This window comes from Nycticebus coucang, chromosome 16 (genome assembly GCF_027406575.1).
Source record: "Nycticebus coucang isolate mNycCou1 chromosome 16, mNycCou1.pri, whole genome shotgun sequence".
Classification (NCBI taxonomy): domain Eukaryota; kingdom Metazoa; phylum Chordata; class Mammalia; order Primates; family Lorisidae; genus Nycticebus; species Nycticebus coucang.
Window position 1 is genome coordinate 40,931,246 of NC_069795.1, and position 17,159 is coordinate 40,948,404.

The window sequence follows — 17,159 nt, forward strand, 5'->3', positions numbered from 1 at the left end:
ACTACTATTTAATGTAGTGCTGGAAGTTCTAGCCAAAGCAATCAAGTGAAGAAGGGAATAAAGGGCATCCAAATAGAGGCAGAGGAGGTCAAACTCTTGCTCTTTGTTGACGATATAATCTTATACTTAGAGAACCCCAAAGACTCAACCACAAGACTCCTGTAAGTGATCAAAAAATATGGTAACATGTCAGGATATAAAATCATTGTCCAGTAATCAGTAGCCTTTGTATATACCAGTAACAGCCAAGATGAGAGGCTAATCAAAGATACAATTCCCTTCACAATAGCTGCAAAAAAAAAAAAATACTTAGGAGTATTCCTAATAAAAGAGGTGAATATCCTCTACAAAGAAACTTATGAAACCGGAAGAAAAGAAATAGAAGATTATTTTTTTTTATTTATTTATTTTTTTGTACTGACAGAGTCTCACTTTATGGCCCTCGGTAGAGTGCCGTGGCCTCACCCAGCTCACAGCAACCTCCAACTCCTGGGATTAAGCGATTCTCTTGCCTCAGCCTCCCAAGTAGCTGGGACTACAGGCGCCTGCCACAACGCCTGGCTATTTTTTGGTTGCAGTTTGGCTGGGGCCGGATTTGAACCCACCACCCTCGGTATATGGGGCCGGTGCCCTACCGACTGAGCCACAGGCGCCACCCAGAAATAGAAGATTATTAACAAATGGAAGAATATACCATGCTCATGGCTGGGAAGAATCAACATTGTGAAAATGTTTATGCTACCCAAAGCAATCTGCAGATTCAATGTAATCCCCATTAAAATACCATCATCATACTTTCAAGATTTGGAAAAAATAATTCTTCATTTTGTATGGAAACCCCCCCCCCCATAACCAAGGAAATTGTTAGTAATAAAAACAAAGGTAGAGGTCATCACCCTACCAGACTTTAGGCTATATTACAAGTCCATATTGATCAAAACAACATGGTATTGGGATAAAAATAGAGACACTGACATTTGAAATAAAATAGAAAACCATGAGATGAAAGTAACATCTTATAGCCATCTGATCTTTGATAAACTAAACAAGAGCACACACTGGGGAAAAGAATCCCTATTCAATAAATGGTGCTGGGACAGTTGGATAACCACATGTAAAAGACTAAATCTGGACCCCCAACTTTCATCACTTACAAAAACTGATTCAAGATGGAGAAAAGATTTAAATCTAAGGCATGAAAACAATAAAAATACTAGAAGTGAGTGTGGGAAAAACTCTTGAATATAGTGGCCTGGGGAAAGATTTTATGAAGAAGACTTCTATGGCAATTGAAACAACAACAAAAATAAATAAATGGGACTTAAATTGAAAAGCTTCTGTATAGCTAAGGGGACAACAACCAAAGCAAATAGATAGCCTGCAGAATGGGAAAAGATCCTTACAAATTGGACAAAGGCTTTATAACTAGGATCTACAGAGAACTCAAATTAATCAACAACAATGAAAAAGAGCCAACAATCTCATCTATCACTGGGCAAAAGAAATGAATAGAACCTTCTCTAAGGAAAATAGACTAATGGATAACAAATATATGAAAAAATGCTCATCATCCCTAATCATCAGAGAAATGCAAATGAAAACCAACCTTGAGATATCACCTAAAGCCAATAAGATTAGCCCACATCACAAATTCCCAAAGCTACAGATGTTGGTGTGAATGTGGAGAGAGGGCAACATTTTTATACTGTTGGTTGGACTGCAAACTAATATAGCTTCTATGGAAAGAAGTACGGAGAATCCTTAATGAACACAAATTATATATATCTCCCATTTGACCCCACAATCCTACTACTAGGAATCTACCCAGAAGAAACAAAATCATTTTATCATAAGGACATTTGCACTAGATTGTTTATCATAGCTCAATTTACAATCACCAAAATGTGGAAACAACCTAAATGCCCATCAACTCAGGAATGGATTAATAAATTGTGATATAGGTATACCATGGAATACTTCAGCCATATAAAAAGATGGTGACTTCACATCCTTTGTAGATGATCTAATGCATGCCCACATAGGAGAAAAACTCATTTCTATTCAAGTTGGGGGGAGGGGTGTTTGGCACACCTTTTGTGAGTCATAAGCACAAGAGGGGCTCTACCCAACAAAATCAAATATTTTGATCTGGTTGTTTGTACCCTCACATTAACCTAAAATAAATTTACTTTTCAATTAAAATATATATATGTGTTTGTGTGTGTATATATACACTATGGTTAGAAACTCAGCATTTCATTTGATGCTAGTTGTGACTAGCATCTTTTTTTCCTGTAATTTTGTTCTCTATTGCTCTGTTTATAGATTGAGAAGAAAAGTGTTTCAGACTGGAGTCACTTTGTGGGCAAACACACATAGGGATTATTAACTGGTATATTTGTGTTGATTGCAATGGAAGGTGATAAAGTAAGAGATAGACTGTTCTTAACCTGTATTCGTATATATAAGAATCTAGAAGGATGTGTAGTTATAAAAAATGTTATTTATTTTCCTAATATGTGTATCATTATAAAAATTTTGAGATATACAAAAATCAAGAAATGTAAAATCCGGGCGGCGCCTGTGGCTCAGTCGGTGGTGCGCCGGCCCCATATACCAAGGGTGGCGGGTTCAAACCCGGCCCCGGCCAAACTGCAACCAAAAAAAAAAATAGCCGGGCGTTGTGGCGGGCGCCTGTAGTCCCAGCTACTCAGGAGGCTGAGGCAAGAGAATCGCTTAAGCCCAGGAGTTGGAGGTTGCTGTGAGCTGTGTGAGGCCACGGCACTCTACCGAAGGCCATAAAGTGAGACTCTGTCTCTACAAAAAAAAAAAAAAAAAGGAAATGTAAAATCCATGCAGATGGAAACAAACGTAGCCCTCCCAGCAGCACCAATAAGCCAAGAAAGTTGCAACTTGCATAAGATGAATCAGTATGTGTTGACTGTGTTTCTGGAAAGCAAAATAATAAACCATAAAACTTTCTGTCTCAAAACTTTCACAGTGACCTACTTATAATAGAAAGAAAGAAAGCTTGACAATTCTCTGGTCAGTATGATACACAAACGTGTGTACAATAGCAATAGATTTAAAGCAACTGCAATTAGGAAGATCAATTATTCTTTAGAAGATGTATACATCCAGTTATTATGAAGGGTATAAATACATGTTTAAATTGTTCTTATATTTAAATGGCTTAATGTATGTATTGAATCAGATTACTGAAAAACTACAGATCTGAACCTTTCAACTCTTAATTCCTTCCCACTGTTAATTTTGGTTTATAGAACTAATCTATAACATTGTCCTGTGAGCTTTCACTGTGGAATGAAAATTAAAGAAAAAAACTATGAAATGCTTCTGTAACTGTTGTAAAGTTGACAAAATTTTCCTCATTGTTTCTTGCACATAGATCTTATCTCCCAGGATCAAGGCAGTGAATGTTTATTTTTTAATATTTAATTTATTGATTGTATCTTATTGGCTATAGTTTTCTTTTTTGAATTTTTTAAAATTTCAAAATATTAAGGGAGTACAACTGTTTTTGTTACATGGATAGCTATAGGAATGCTTTAGTCAGGGCTGTAGGTGTGCCCATCACCTGAATAGTGCTCATTCTACCTTTTAAATATATTTTTTCCTTCTTTCATTCTTGATTTCCAATGATTTTTACTTCTTTCTGTGTCCATATGTGCCCATTATTTCATTAGAGAATACATGTGGTGTTTTTTCATTTTGAGATACTTCACTTATGATAATAGTCTATAGTTCCATCCAAATCACTGGAAAAGACATTAATTCATTCCTTTTCATGGCTGAGTAGTACTGCATGGCATACCTATACCATATTTTGTTAATCCACTCATCAATTAATGGTACTTAGTTTAATTCCACATCTTTGTAGTTGTGAATTGTGCTACAATAAACAGTGCGGGTGTCTTTTTGATAAAATGACTTATTTTCTTTTGGGTAGATACGCAATAGAGGCATTGCTAGATGGAATAGTGGGTGTTCTTTCAGTTCTTTGAGAAATCTCCATGCTGTTTTTTATAGAGATTGTGCTCATTTGCTTTCCACCAACACTATAGAAGCATCCCTTTCTCTCGGCATCCACTCCAGCATCTATTTTTTCTTTTTTGGACATTTTAAATAAGCCATTCTGATAAAGGTAAGGTGGGATCTCACTGTGGTTTTCATTTGCGTTTCCCTGATGATTAGTGACAGTGACCATCCATATGATTGCTGGTCATTTGTCTATCTTCTTGAGAAAGCTACTGTTTATATATTTTGCCCACTTTTTTTTTTTTTTTTTTTTTGAGACAGAGTCTCACTATATTGCCCTGGGTAGAGTTACATGGTGTCACAGCTCACAGCAAGGTCCAACTCTTGGGCTTAAGTGATTCTCTTGCCTCAGCCTCCCAAGGACCTAGGACCACAGGCGCCGGCCACAATGCCCTGCTATTTTTTGTTTCATTTGTTGTGGTTGAGCTGGCCCAGGCTGGGTTCAAACCTGCCAGCCTCAGTGTATGTGGCTGGTGCTGTAACCACTGTGCTATGGGCGCTGAGCCTATTTTGTCCACTTTTTAATGGAGTTGTTTTTTCTGCTGACTTATTTGAGTTCTTTGTAGATTCTAGGTATTAGCCCTTTATTGGATCAATAGTTTGCGAATATTTTCTCCCATTCTGTAGGTTGTCCATTTGCTCTGTTGACTATTTCCTTTGCTGGGCAGAAGCTTTTTAATTTAATCAAGTCCTGTTTATTTATTTTTGTTGTTGCTGTAATTGTCTTTGGGAATTACAAAGACAGGGAAACGCAAATGAAAACCACAGTGAGATCCCACTACATAAATTCTTTGTATTGGCTATAGTTTTCTTTTTCTTTTTTTGAGACAGAGCCCCATTTTGTCACCCTCGGTAGAGTGCTGTGATGTCATAGCTCACAGCAACCTTAAACTCTTGGGCTCAAGTGATTCTCTTGCTTCAGCTTCTCAAGTAGCTGGCACTAGAAGTGCCTGCCACAGTGCCCACTGTTTTTAGAGCTGGGGTCTTGCTCTGGCTCAGGCTTGTCTCCAACTCCTTAGCTCAAGCAATCCACCTGTCTCAGCCTCCCAGAGTGCTAAGATTGTAACCCTGGTGAGCCACGGGGCCTGGCCTTGGCTGTAGTTTTCTTAAGCCATGATACCTTGAAAAGGTTCTTCCTTTCAATTTTGAAGTAATAATAAGAAATAATTTCCCCTTTGTCCTAAAGAAATCATCTTCAATACATTTGTTTTTGTTTCCTTTTTGATAGAGATAAATTTCAGTTAAGATTCAATTAGGGAAATGTAAACAATACTAGATAATTTAGTAGAAGGATTTAATTTAATTCATAGAACTACCTTTAAAGGTGTTACATGATCTAGGAGAACGAGGGGGTATAGTGGGATAGGGAATCCAGACATTAGCAATCATACCAAATTGCTGTTCTATGTATGGAAGGTCTAAGGAAGAAGGAGATATTACTAGAGTCCAGGGGCAAGAGATGGTTGATGAGGGGAAGAAGCACAAAGTGTACAAGAGAGGACTTCTGAAGAGATACATGATAACTACAGCTGTGGAGGATCCTGAAACAGAGGGGCAAGAGAGAAAGATCTGTGTTTCTTCCTTCGTGACTTCCAATTTCCCACCATTTAGCCAAACTAAACCAGAAGCCAGAAACCTTTGTTTTTGAAACATATTGCCATTGGTTGGAGCTTTAGGTTGACACATTTTTTCTTCTTTTTTTTTTCTTTTTTTAATACTTTAAAGAAGTTCATCCACTGTCTCTGGCTTGCATTTTTTCTGATGAAAAGTTTGCTGTCATTCTCATCCCTGTGTACATAATGCATTCTTTAAGGGCATTACTTTTTAAAGATTTTCTCTTTAAATTTTTATTTAAATTTTGAGTGGGTGATACACATTCATAGTTCAGAATTCAAAAAGGATGATCAGTATACAATAAGATATCCCCACCGTTTTTTGTCTGCCTGCCTAATTTCAATTCATATAGCCATCTGTGCTGTTATTTTTTGTAGTTGCCTTTCAGATGTATTTTATACATATGTAAGAAAAAAATGCCATACTTTTTCATTATTGTGGACAGATGCTAATGTACTGTATACATTGTTTTGTACATCCTTTTTCTCACATGGATCTTTCCCCATCAGCATAGAAAGAGCTTCATTAATCATTAAATTGACTGTAGGATATTTTGCTCTTATGGATATGTCAAAATTTAATTAACTAGTCTCCTATCAATGATTATTTAATTTTTGTTCTAGTCTTTTGGTGTTATCAACAACTCTTTAATAAATTGGCATGTACAAGTGGCTTTTAGAATGTGTACAAGGTGGGCGGCGCCTGTGGCTCAGTGAGTAGGGCGCCGGCCCCATATGCTGAGGGTGGTGGGTTCAAGACCAGCCCCGGCCAAACTGCAACAAAAAAATAGCCGGGCACTGTGGCGGGTGCCTGTAGTCCCAGCTGCTCGGGAGGCTGAGGCAAGAGAATCGCGTAAGCCCAAGAGTTAGAGGTTGCTGTGAGCCGTGTGACACCACGGCACTCTACCCGAGGGCGGTACAGTGAGACTCTGTCTTTACAAAAAAAAAAAAAAGAATGTGTACAAGGTTATTAGTATATCCTATACATATCTAAGTGTAGTATTACTAAAGAGTATGAGACTTGTCATTTTGGTAGATATTGCTCAATTTGCTCTGTAGAGACTGAACCAATTTACATTCTTGTCAACATTGTAAGAATACCTCACACCTTTGTCCAGGGATTTAGGCTCAGTTCTTAAGAGAAGTTGTATAAGTACGTCTTAAGGAAGCAACATACTGAAAGATCTGAAAGGACAGGAGTTTTAGTAGTTTCCTTTGATCACAAAGCATGGAAATTATGGTGAAAGATATATAAGTTTAGATTTGGATCAGACATAAAGGTTCTTATGTCATGATAAGAAATTTAAGTTTTTTTTACTATAAATCAGTTATCTTCAATACCTGAATATCACCTTACCTAAATAAAATAGGAAGAGAATGTAAGTAAAGGAACACTATAACACTTGCCTACGTCAAGCAGGCAGTGTGTTGGAGAGGTAAGAGAGAGGGATAGATACTCACAAATCAGAAGGAAGCTTTTTTTGCCATGGAGAAATACAAGTATTGTGTCACAGGGGGTCCTGTTTTTCAAAAGTACAGAGAAATCTAGATTTAATCTGAAATATCTGCATTAGATGATACGGTCCAAACAGCAGTTTGTAAAGTCTGTAAATATGAGATAATTTCTGTGTTTTAAAAAGATAATAATGGGGCCAGATGTGGTGGCTCACACCTGTAATCCCAGCACTCTGGGAGGCCAACGTGGGTGGATTGCTTGAGCTCATGATTTCAAAACCAGCCTGAGCAAGAGTGAGACCCCATCTCCACTAAAAATGAAAAACTGAGGCAAGAAGATTGCTTGAGCCCAAGGATTTAAGGTTGTTGTGAACTGTGATGCTAGAGCACAAGAAAGTGAGACTCTGTCTCAACAAATAAATAAACAAACAAGTAAATAATAGCAGCTATGTTGAACATGGATTTTGAGTATAGCATGGATTCTGCAGAATGGCAAGAGTTGTGACAGGTCCAACAGAAGTTTAAAGATAAGACAAATGTGAATTAGTGCTTTGTTAATAGGGATAAAGAAGATTCCAGAGGTACTTTTGACGTTTTTTTTTTCATAATTTTTGATAGTAAAGTAATTGCAAAAGGGTTAATAAAAAATAATTCTCCTGTTCATCCTTGACTCCTAGTTCTTCTTTACCCTATACACAGGAATAGTTTGTCAGCTATCCCTTTATAGTCTGACAATGTATAAACTTCACATATAGTGTATATGTGCCCTCTACCTTCTTACCTATTTTTATACAAAGATAATGTAATGAATATAATTGTATATCTTTGCTTAACAGTATATCTTGAATTTTTTCCATGTCCATTTATATACATGTAACTGTATTCTCACTAATCTTCTTACAAATATTTGCATTATATTTTATTGTATGTATATATATTAATTTACCCAATCCCCTATGGTGGACATGTAGGATATTTCTAGTCCACTGCTACTACAAATGATTTGTGATATACATCCTTGTATATATGTTTTTGAAATTATGTATGTATATTTGGAGGATGAAATTTCTGTAGGTGGAACGACTAAGTCAGATGGTATGTGCATTTTAAGTTTTGATGATTATTACTGCCTTGCTTTTAAAAGAGGTTATATTATTCACAGTACCCTCCAATAAGATATAAGGACCTATTTCTGTATTCCAAAGTTGTCATAGAATACATCAATTCTTTATATTTTTATAAATACAATGAAATGGCATTTCATCTTTATACTTTTTGATTAATTATGAGTAAAGCAAAACATCTTTTCCTATTTGAAAAAAATTCACACGCTTCTTTTTTGTGAAACAGTCTTATGTCCCAGTTTTCTGTTGGGTTGTAGATCCTTTCCCCCACCTAAATTACTTGTAGAAGTTTTTCTTTTTTTTTGGCCAGGGCTGGGTTTGAACCCACCACCTCTGGTATATGGGGCCAGTGCCCTACTCCTTTGAGCTACAGGCGCCGCCCCTGTAAAGTTTTTTAATTAAGGAAATCAGCAAAGATTTTTTTCTTAGCATACCACTTTGCTTTTGACTGGCTTAAATTTTTGGTCTGTTGACATTTTAAAATTTAAATTTGTCCAATTGATAAAAATGTCAATTTGGGCATATAGTAATTGTGCTGTATTTAGAAAAGTGTAATTGTATAATATTTAGATCTTTAATATTATGTATAATTTTCAAAACTATATATTCTGATAGTTACATTTGAATTTTAAAATTTTAGTCTTTATTAGTGATTTATTTTGATTATAGGCAAAAAAATTATTTAAAAAATGCAATTTTATTCATAGTTGAGTATCTGCTAGATTAAAATTTGTAATTTTGCAGGATTTATTATTTGTACTACTTTAGGATTGCTAAAAAAATTAAATAATTTTATAATAGTTCCTATTCCTTCTCTTATAAACTTGTAAATTATTGAAAGTACATAAAAGTTGGCCCTGTGTGGTGGCTCATGCTTGTAAACCTGGCACTCTGGGAGGCTGACATGGGCGGACTGCTTGAGCTCAAGAGTTGGAGACCAGCCTGAGCAAGGGTGAGACCCCATCTCTAAAAAAATAGCGGGCATTGTGGCAGGCGCCTGTAGTCCCAGCTATCTGGGAGGTTGAAGCAAGAGGATTATTTGAGCCAAGAGACTGCTGTGAGCTAGAGATGCCATGACACTATACCAAGGGTGACAAAGTGAGACTGTCTCAAAAAAAAAAAAAAAAGAAGAAGAAGAAAATACATAAAGAGTTTAGGACAGTATTTTCCAAACAATTTATTTAAAAAGAGTAATCACAGAATTTGATCAGTCCTCTTAGGAATGGGATACTCAAGATAAACCTAGAATTTAGGAAAGCATTACCATTTATTAGATATATTTTTTGGTATATCCTATAATCTAAATGTTTATTAAGAGTTTTATGGTGATTCTGTAACTTTATGTTTTTGTGTCAATTTTATATATCCCCCTGAAAAAATATTAGATTTTGGATTTTCTGTGGGATCCTATTGTACAGAGATAAGGCTGGACTTTGTCCCCATTTCAGATTAGCCTTACAAGTATAGTCACCATTTTTGTGAACTTGTATGCCATTAAAATTTGTTGCACTGGTGTCATCAGTAGGCCTGAATAATGTAGTTGTTTTATTTTATAGTTTTAGATACTATTTAGTTTTAATAGTATTTAGATAATATTTAGTTTTAATTTTTATAGTTAAAGATAATTCTTTTAAAATTTTACTGAAAACATAATATTCTAAATGATCAGTATAGTTATTTTATTTTATTTTGAGTCAGAGCCTCAAGCTGTTGTCCTGGGTAGAGTGCCATGGCATCACAGCTCACAGCAACCTCCAACTCCTGGGCTTAAGTGATTTTCTTGCCTCAGCCTCCCAAGTATCTGGGTCTACAGGCACCCACCACAACACCCGGCTATTTTTTGTTTGTAGTTGTCATTGTTGTTTGGCAGGCCCGGGCTGGATTCGAACCCGCCAGCTCTGGAGTATGTGGCTCGCACCTTAGCCGCTTGAGCTACAGGGGCCGAGCCAATTATTTGATTTTTAGATAGCTTTTATTGCTTGATAACTTTTAAATTGTAGCAAAACTCACAGAAGTAATGAAAATTATCATTTACTTATTCTTTTAGGAGTTTCTTTGAGTTGCTGCTGTTCTTTGGAAGAGATGAGTTTTATGAAGAGCCCTTGAAAGATATTCTTGGATCATTCCAGGTAAAACAGTTTACTACTTCACATTTTGTCTATATTTAAAATGGGCCTTTATTCTTCCCCTAAATATAGTTTGTTGGTTATTTATTGCTTATACGTTTTTATAGTTGCTAAGATGACATTGTGTAAGTTCCCATGATAAAGAATATTCTTCATCTGCCAATATACTGACAGGTAAAGAATACACTTAAAATTTTCAGCTGTATTCCTAAGCAGTTCATAGCCACGATTCCAATTCCACATTTGCTAGACAATAGCCTGCTTTCACCACCCTTGTAAATTTCTAAATACATCTGTGGTGAATACACAATTTTTGATGCTATAATATAGAATTTAACACTGGTAAAAAAGTATTCTTCTTTCCTAGGCTGTCCCATGTTACTTTTTTGCTTGGCTATACTCTGATTTTCTCATCTCATAATACTGCTTTCCAAAACTAGCCCAGTTAGGAGGAAAAAGACTTTTTTTCCTTCCACCTGGTATAGAAGAGAAGAGAGTAAATCCACAGAGGAAAGGAGAAATGACAAGTGTCATGATCTCTCTGGTAGATGAGGGAACCTTTGATCTTTATACCACTTAACTTAGGAAGCAGCATCTAGTTTCCTGACTCACTCATGTCCTTGGCATTATCTCATCAACACTTGCCTGGGTTCAGCTAAACTAAGATGTAGTTGGAGCTCCACCTTAGGGGTTAAGTGTCTCTGGCTACTGCATTTAAAACTGAAATATTCAGACAATGTATCTTACATTTATTAGTAATATGTTAAAAAAAATGTTTCATGGTCAGTCAGCATTGCTGTGTCAGGTACATTATACTGACCATTCTTTTTTATCCATTCTTACATTTCATCAAAAGAAATAAAAGTGCGTGTTCTCATGAAGCTTATGTTATAATTAGAGTATATATTCAAGTATTTAAAACTTCTTAATATTTCCTTTCATGTTTCCCTTGATACTTGTGTACCTGCAACCTATTCTTGAACTTTTACTCAGCAAATATTTATTTAGTCCACGTGATGAGCTAAGCACTAAGCTCTGGGAAAAACAGTAGTAAACAAAATAGAAAAAGACTTTGCTATAGTTTAATTCTAGTAGGAACAAAAAGATAATAAATCAAATCTTTATAAATGAAGAATACTTTAGAAAGTGGCAAATGCCTGAGAGAGAAATAAAACAGGACAGGAGGCTAGCGAGTGCTGGTATGTTGGCATTAGGAAGGATATTTCAGTTTTATTTATTATTTATTTATTTATTATTTTTTTGAGACAGAGTCTCACTATGTCATCCTCAGAAGAGTGCCATGGTGTCATAGTGCACACCAACCTCAAACTTTGGGCTTAAGCAATTCTCTTGCCTCAGCCTCCCAAGTAGCTGGGAGTACAGGTTTCCACCACAATGCCAGGCTATTTTTTGGTTGTAGTTGTTGTTTGGCAGGCCCAGGCTGGGCTCAAACCTGCCAGCCTCGGTGTATGTGGCTGACACTGAGCCTGTATTTCAGTTTTAAATGGGGTGGTAAGGAAGAGCTCATAGAGATGTCAACTGAACACTGATAATGGGAACCAACAATGTATTTGGAGTAGTTGAGAAACAATATTTAACTTATTTAACTTCTACTTTGAATATATGAAAACATAACAATGTGAAAGGATTATCTCCTTTATTTTTTTCTCTGCAAGCAGCATGTCCATTTAGTTACCAAAATAATCAGAAAGTTCATGGTTTTGCATTCTTTTCTATTTCCTGCTTTAATCCTTTGAGTATCTCTAATCCTGGCTGAATTCTAAACTCCATCCCTAACCACCCCCTCGCAAAACAATCTCTCTGCCATTTCTGCCACTTTGGTTCCTATGTCTTCTTCCCACTCTGAATTTCCTTGAGCCTCTAACTCCTATCTGCTAGGAGAGGGTTTACCTTTTGTTCCCATTTTATATTTACTTGGAGAATCTGCAATAGGTGCTTTCCAGGTCTGTACCCTTAGGGACCTCGGAAGGGCCAAGATGTAGTTCATCATGTACGCCTTGTATTTTCTAAGCTTGTGAATTCCCCAGGCTTTTGACTGATTTTTGATAATCCAATTATCAATTTGACAACCACAATGTCACCTTTTGCAATATTTAAAAAATTTTTTTTTGTGAGACAGTCTTACTATATCACCCTCAGTATAGTACTGTGGCATCACAGCTCACAGCAACCTCAAACTCTTGGGCTTAAGCGATTCTCTTGCCTCAGCCTCCCAAGTAGCTGGGACTACAGGTGCCTGCCACAACCCCTGGCTATTTTTTTGTTGTAGTTGTCATTGTTGTTTAGCTGGCCCAGGCTGGGCTTGAACCCGTGAGCCTCTTTGTATGTGGCCGGCGCCATAACTACTGTGCTATGGGCACAGAGCTAATTTTTGAAGTATTTTTAATAGGGTTTGCATTAGTAGAGTACATTAACTCTATCTCTCCAAATGTTTCATATCTATCCATCCTTCATACACATTCGCACCAGCATAAGATAGTGTTCTCTCTCTTCTTCTGTATATAGGACAGACAGCATGTCATTCATAATTTAATGTTTATAAAGACCATCTGGGGATCTTGGAGCTTGTTAAAATTCAGATTATGATTCAGCAGTTGTGGGGTGGAGCCTGATAATCTACATTTCTAATAAGTTCCACGGTGATACTGATAGTGTTAGTCCCTAAAATTGTGCTTTGAGTAGCAAGAGACCAACATTCTTTACTGGATTTGAGTTAACTTCCTTTACTTTTCCACTGCAAGTTTCCCAGCTTTGTCACTCACACTGTTATCATTTTGGAGAAGTTACATACTTCTTGTATCAGTTTCTTTATTTGTAAAATGAGAGCAATATTTGGATTTGTTGGATGAAGTCGTTTTATGGGTTAAATCAGTAAAGTACTTGGCATTATTCCTGGCAAAATGCTTGTGGCACTGTTTTTAAGGCAGGCAGTACCCTTTCTGGTGAACAGTTGGGGTTCTGAAGTTCTGTTATCTGGATTTATGTTTTTACAATAAGACCAAAACTGGGCTCTTAAGCTTATTCTCTCCTATGAATTTCTGATGTTGTAAAATCTGGGTTCGTTAAGTAGAAATTTTTATCTAAAACCATCTTAAAAAAAACCTGGACCATGGCCCTTCCCTAAAGTACTTACCCTTGACTATAATTTTAAAAGGAAACATTGCTGTTAGAGGTATATGTTCCATTTACTGGCTTCTAAAATTTTCTTCCTTTGCTTTGACTTCAATACTTTTTCTTTATTCGACATAAAAAAAGATGGCACATTTCTCATATGATGTGTCTGCTGCCACCTCCTCTGTCTCCTCATTATCATTTTTGCTATTATTATATATCTAGAAGTTTTCTACATTACCAATGAAATGACAAAAATATGTAAAATGAGGAAAAAATTGTTGGAAACTAGGATGAGGTCTTATGCCAAGCACTCAAGGATGAAACCAGATTGAGGCACAGGCCAGACAATACTTGATAGACTATTACAAAATAAGAAAACGTGTGTGTGTGTGAGAGAGAGAGAGAGTGAGAAAGAGAGAGAAAAGACATACCTTCCAGTGGTATCTAATAATGCACATATCCCCCACCTTGCTAGTTTGTAACAACAGGGGCTGGAGTGAAATAGCAGGTGGTGGAGATTTGCTCCTGTGGTCAATCTCATTCTTGTTACTGATAGTCAGATGTGCACCAGGCATCCAACAGAGCCTAAAGAACAGGAATTCCAAGTGATTTTTATACACACATTAAAATGGGATGTATTGATTTGCATGAGAACATTCTTACTATTCAAAAAATGGAGGCATGACCCAAACTAAATGTAGCCTGACTCAGTACCCAGAGGTAAGAAAGTCTTGCAAGTGAGGTGTAGTTGTCTTCTACTAAAGCTTCCTTTTTACTCCCTCACAGGCCATTCTTCTAACCAATTAATCTATAGTACATACAAATTCTCTCTTTGGGCATGAAGGATTTGATAGGGATCTATTCACTTACTAGTAAAACTGGTCTTTGTTCTAAATATTCTAGGTATAAAGGTTACCAGAGAATAAATACTAGTTATCATCAGCTACATGGAAAGATAATTAAAGAACAACAACAAAAAAAGGATCTGTTCTTGCTGAGGTTGAATTCAAGGTATCTTCCATGGGATTAAGTGAAATTGTAAGGAATGGACAACCCTAAAGAACATACATGGAGGTAAAAAACTATATAGAGACAGTAAATTAATTGTAACATTTTTTAATTTGGAGGATAAAAGCAAATCCTACAAATGTAGAAATGTCTACAAATGTGGGATCCATGTAGAACAAACAGCATTCCCTCCCACAAAGGGAAAAATAAAATTAAGCCAGCAATAAATTCTCCATAGTAACAAATGCCAGAATAAATAATGTCCATAGGAAAAAAAATATGACTTAATAACATAGCTGCCAAGCCTATATGAGAAAAGACAACAAATAAATAGTCTAAATACTTGGAAAGCAACCCAGGAACATGTGTTTTACCAGGAAAACAAAGTATGCCCCCTGACCAAAACAAAGAACTTACAAATAGGGTCATTACAGAACAAAGAAATATTATTGACCCAAGTAAATAGGTAAAAATTAGTAAGCCATTGATATTATGGCGATTATTAAGATTCTATTAATGTCACATAATTCTGGAAGAGGAAAATACAAGTTGTAAATACAAGTTCCACAATAATCTGGAACTAAATAAAATCTCAAATATGGTATTGATTGGATATGGGTAAAGAAGATAGGGAAGAACCAAGTATATTCTTGAGTATCTATGCTGAAACAACATATCAAGTGGTGCAATTTGCTAAGTGTGTCACGATTATAAGGGGAGGAGCAAGATACTGAATTTTACATGTCATTGGAATACATAAGTACTACCGTCCAACAGATGGTTAGATTCATGGGTCTCTATCTCTATTTTCCTAGTTTATTTTTATATTTATTTATTTATTTTTGTAGAGACAGAATTTCACTTTATCGCCCTCGGTAGAGCACCGTGGTGTCACACAGCTCACAGCAACCTACAGCTTCTGGGCTGAGGCGATTCTCTTGCCTCAGCCTCCCGAGTAGCTGGGACTACAGGCACCTGCCACAAGGCCTTGCTATTTTTTTGTTGCAGTTTGGCTGGGGCTGGGTTTGAACCTGCCACCCTCGGTATATGGGGCCAGTGCTCTACCCACTGAGCCACAGGTGGCACCCTGTGTATTTTTTTTGAGACAGAGTCTCCAGCTGTCGCCCTGGATAGAGTGCAGTGGCATCACAGCTCACAGCAACCTCAAACTCTTGGGCTTAAGCGATTCTCTTGCCTCAGCCTCCAGAGTAGCTGGAACTACAAGCACCTGCTACAACACCCAGCTATTTTTTGGTTGCAGTTGTTATTTTTGTTTGGTGGGCCAGGGCTGGATTCAAACCCGTCATCTCTGGTGTATGTAGCTGGCACCCTAGCCGCTTAAGCTATAGGCGCCAAGCCCCTAGTTTTTATTTTTTTTAAATCATGTACATTATATTGCTTTAACAATCAAGAGAAAAAGAGATGTTTTTAAGGTCATTTAAATTAATTATTATTATTATTATTTTTTTTTGCAGTTATTTTTTTGGCCGGGGCTGGGTTTGAAGCCACCACCTCCAGCATATGGGGCTGGTGTCCTACTCCTTGAGCCACACAGGTGCCGCCATATTTAAATTAATTTTGTTTTTAGGTCCAGTGTGGTGGCTCATGCCTGTAATTGTAGCCCATTGGGAGGCAGAAGCAGGTAGATTGCCTGAGCTTAGGACCAGCCTGAGCAAAAGCAAGACCCCATCTGTACTAAAAATAGAAAAACTAGCTGGGCATGGTGGCAGGCACCTGTAGTCTCAGCGCTGTAGTCTCAGCACGAGGCAAGAGGATCTCTTGAGCCTAAGGGTTTGAGGTTGTTGTCAGCTGTGATGCTATGGCACTGTACCCAGGGTGGCAGAGGGAAACTCTGTATCCAAAAAACCCCCCAAAATTAGGCTCGGTGCCTGTAGCTCAAGCTGCTAAGGCGCCAGCTACATATACCAGAGCTGGCGGGTTGTAATCCAGCCCAGGCCTGCCAAACAACAATGACAACTACAACCAAAAAATAGCCAGGCGTTGTGGTGGGTGCCTGTAATCCCAGCTACTTAGAAGGCGAAGGCAAGAGAATCATTTAAGCCCAGGAACTGAAGGTTGCTGTGAGCTGTGATGCCATAGCACTCTACCCAGGGTGACCGCTTGAGGCTCTGTCTCAAAAAAAAAGAAAAATAATAATAATATTTTTATTTAAAAAATAAAAGCAATGTGGGGTAGAGACTGAAATGCTAACCAAACCAGTAAATGTCTTACTACTAGAATTCTGCAAGTGTTTTAATGAGCCTACCCTTACCTTAATCCTTTGGAGTCAATGTAAAAGTCACAGACATCTGTTTTGTTCAGACTAGGAGTAGGCCTTAGTTAATCTTTCTTTTCCTGAGATTCAACCTATTTTTTAATCTGGTTGTCCTTTAGGAGAGTTGGAGAAGGGAGAAGGAAGAGGTAAGGGATATTGCCTCTCAACAAGGTGGCGCAAGGCTATCTTACTGTAATAACATCATAAGAGAAGAGTGAAAAATAATCAAAGGTGAAAGAGCCTGCCACAAGAGAGGAGTTTAAATAAAAGTGTTAAGTCTACCCTGCTTCACTGGGGCAAGTGTTGACTTAAGAAGTTAAGAATATATAGTCCTCAAAACCCAGTAAACCTCAGATTTTATTAT

At 37.1% G+C, this 17,159-nt stretch overlaps 1 protein-coding gene and 1 long non-coding RNA gene across 5 annotated transcripts in view; one reads left to right on the top strand and one right to left on the bottom strand.

The window, feature by feature from the left end:
* Nucleotides 1-17,159, top strand: part of ZNF654 (zinc finger protein 654) — an 88,588-nt gene that overhangs the window by 26,424 nt on the left and 45,005 nt on the right. For both annotated transcript variants that reach the window (XM_053564470.1, XM_053564469.1), the window contains exon 3: nt 10,299-10,380. In XM_053564470.1, coding sequence (XP_053420445.1) covers nt 10,299-10,380 — 82 coding nt within the window. The remainder of the gene's footprint in view (nt 1-10,298; nt 10,381-17,159) is intronic.
* LOC128567309 (uncharacterized) overlaps nt 1-17,159 on the bottom strand; it is an 81,165-nt gene that overhangs the window by 12,194 nt on the left and 51,812 nt on the right. For 2 of the 3 annotated variants that reach the window (XR_008374867.1, XR_008374866.1), the window contains one exon: nt 13,945-14,097. The exons of the other annotated variant lie outside the window; for it this stretch is intronic. This is a non-coding gene — a long non-coding RNA (uncharacterized LOC128567309). Of the gene's footprint in view, nt 1-13,944; nt 14,098-17,159 lie in introns of those variants that run through there. 3 annotated transcript variants of the gene reach the window in all.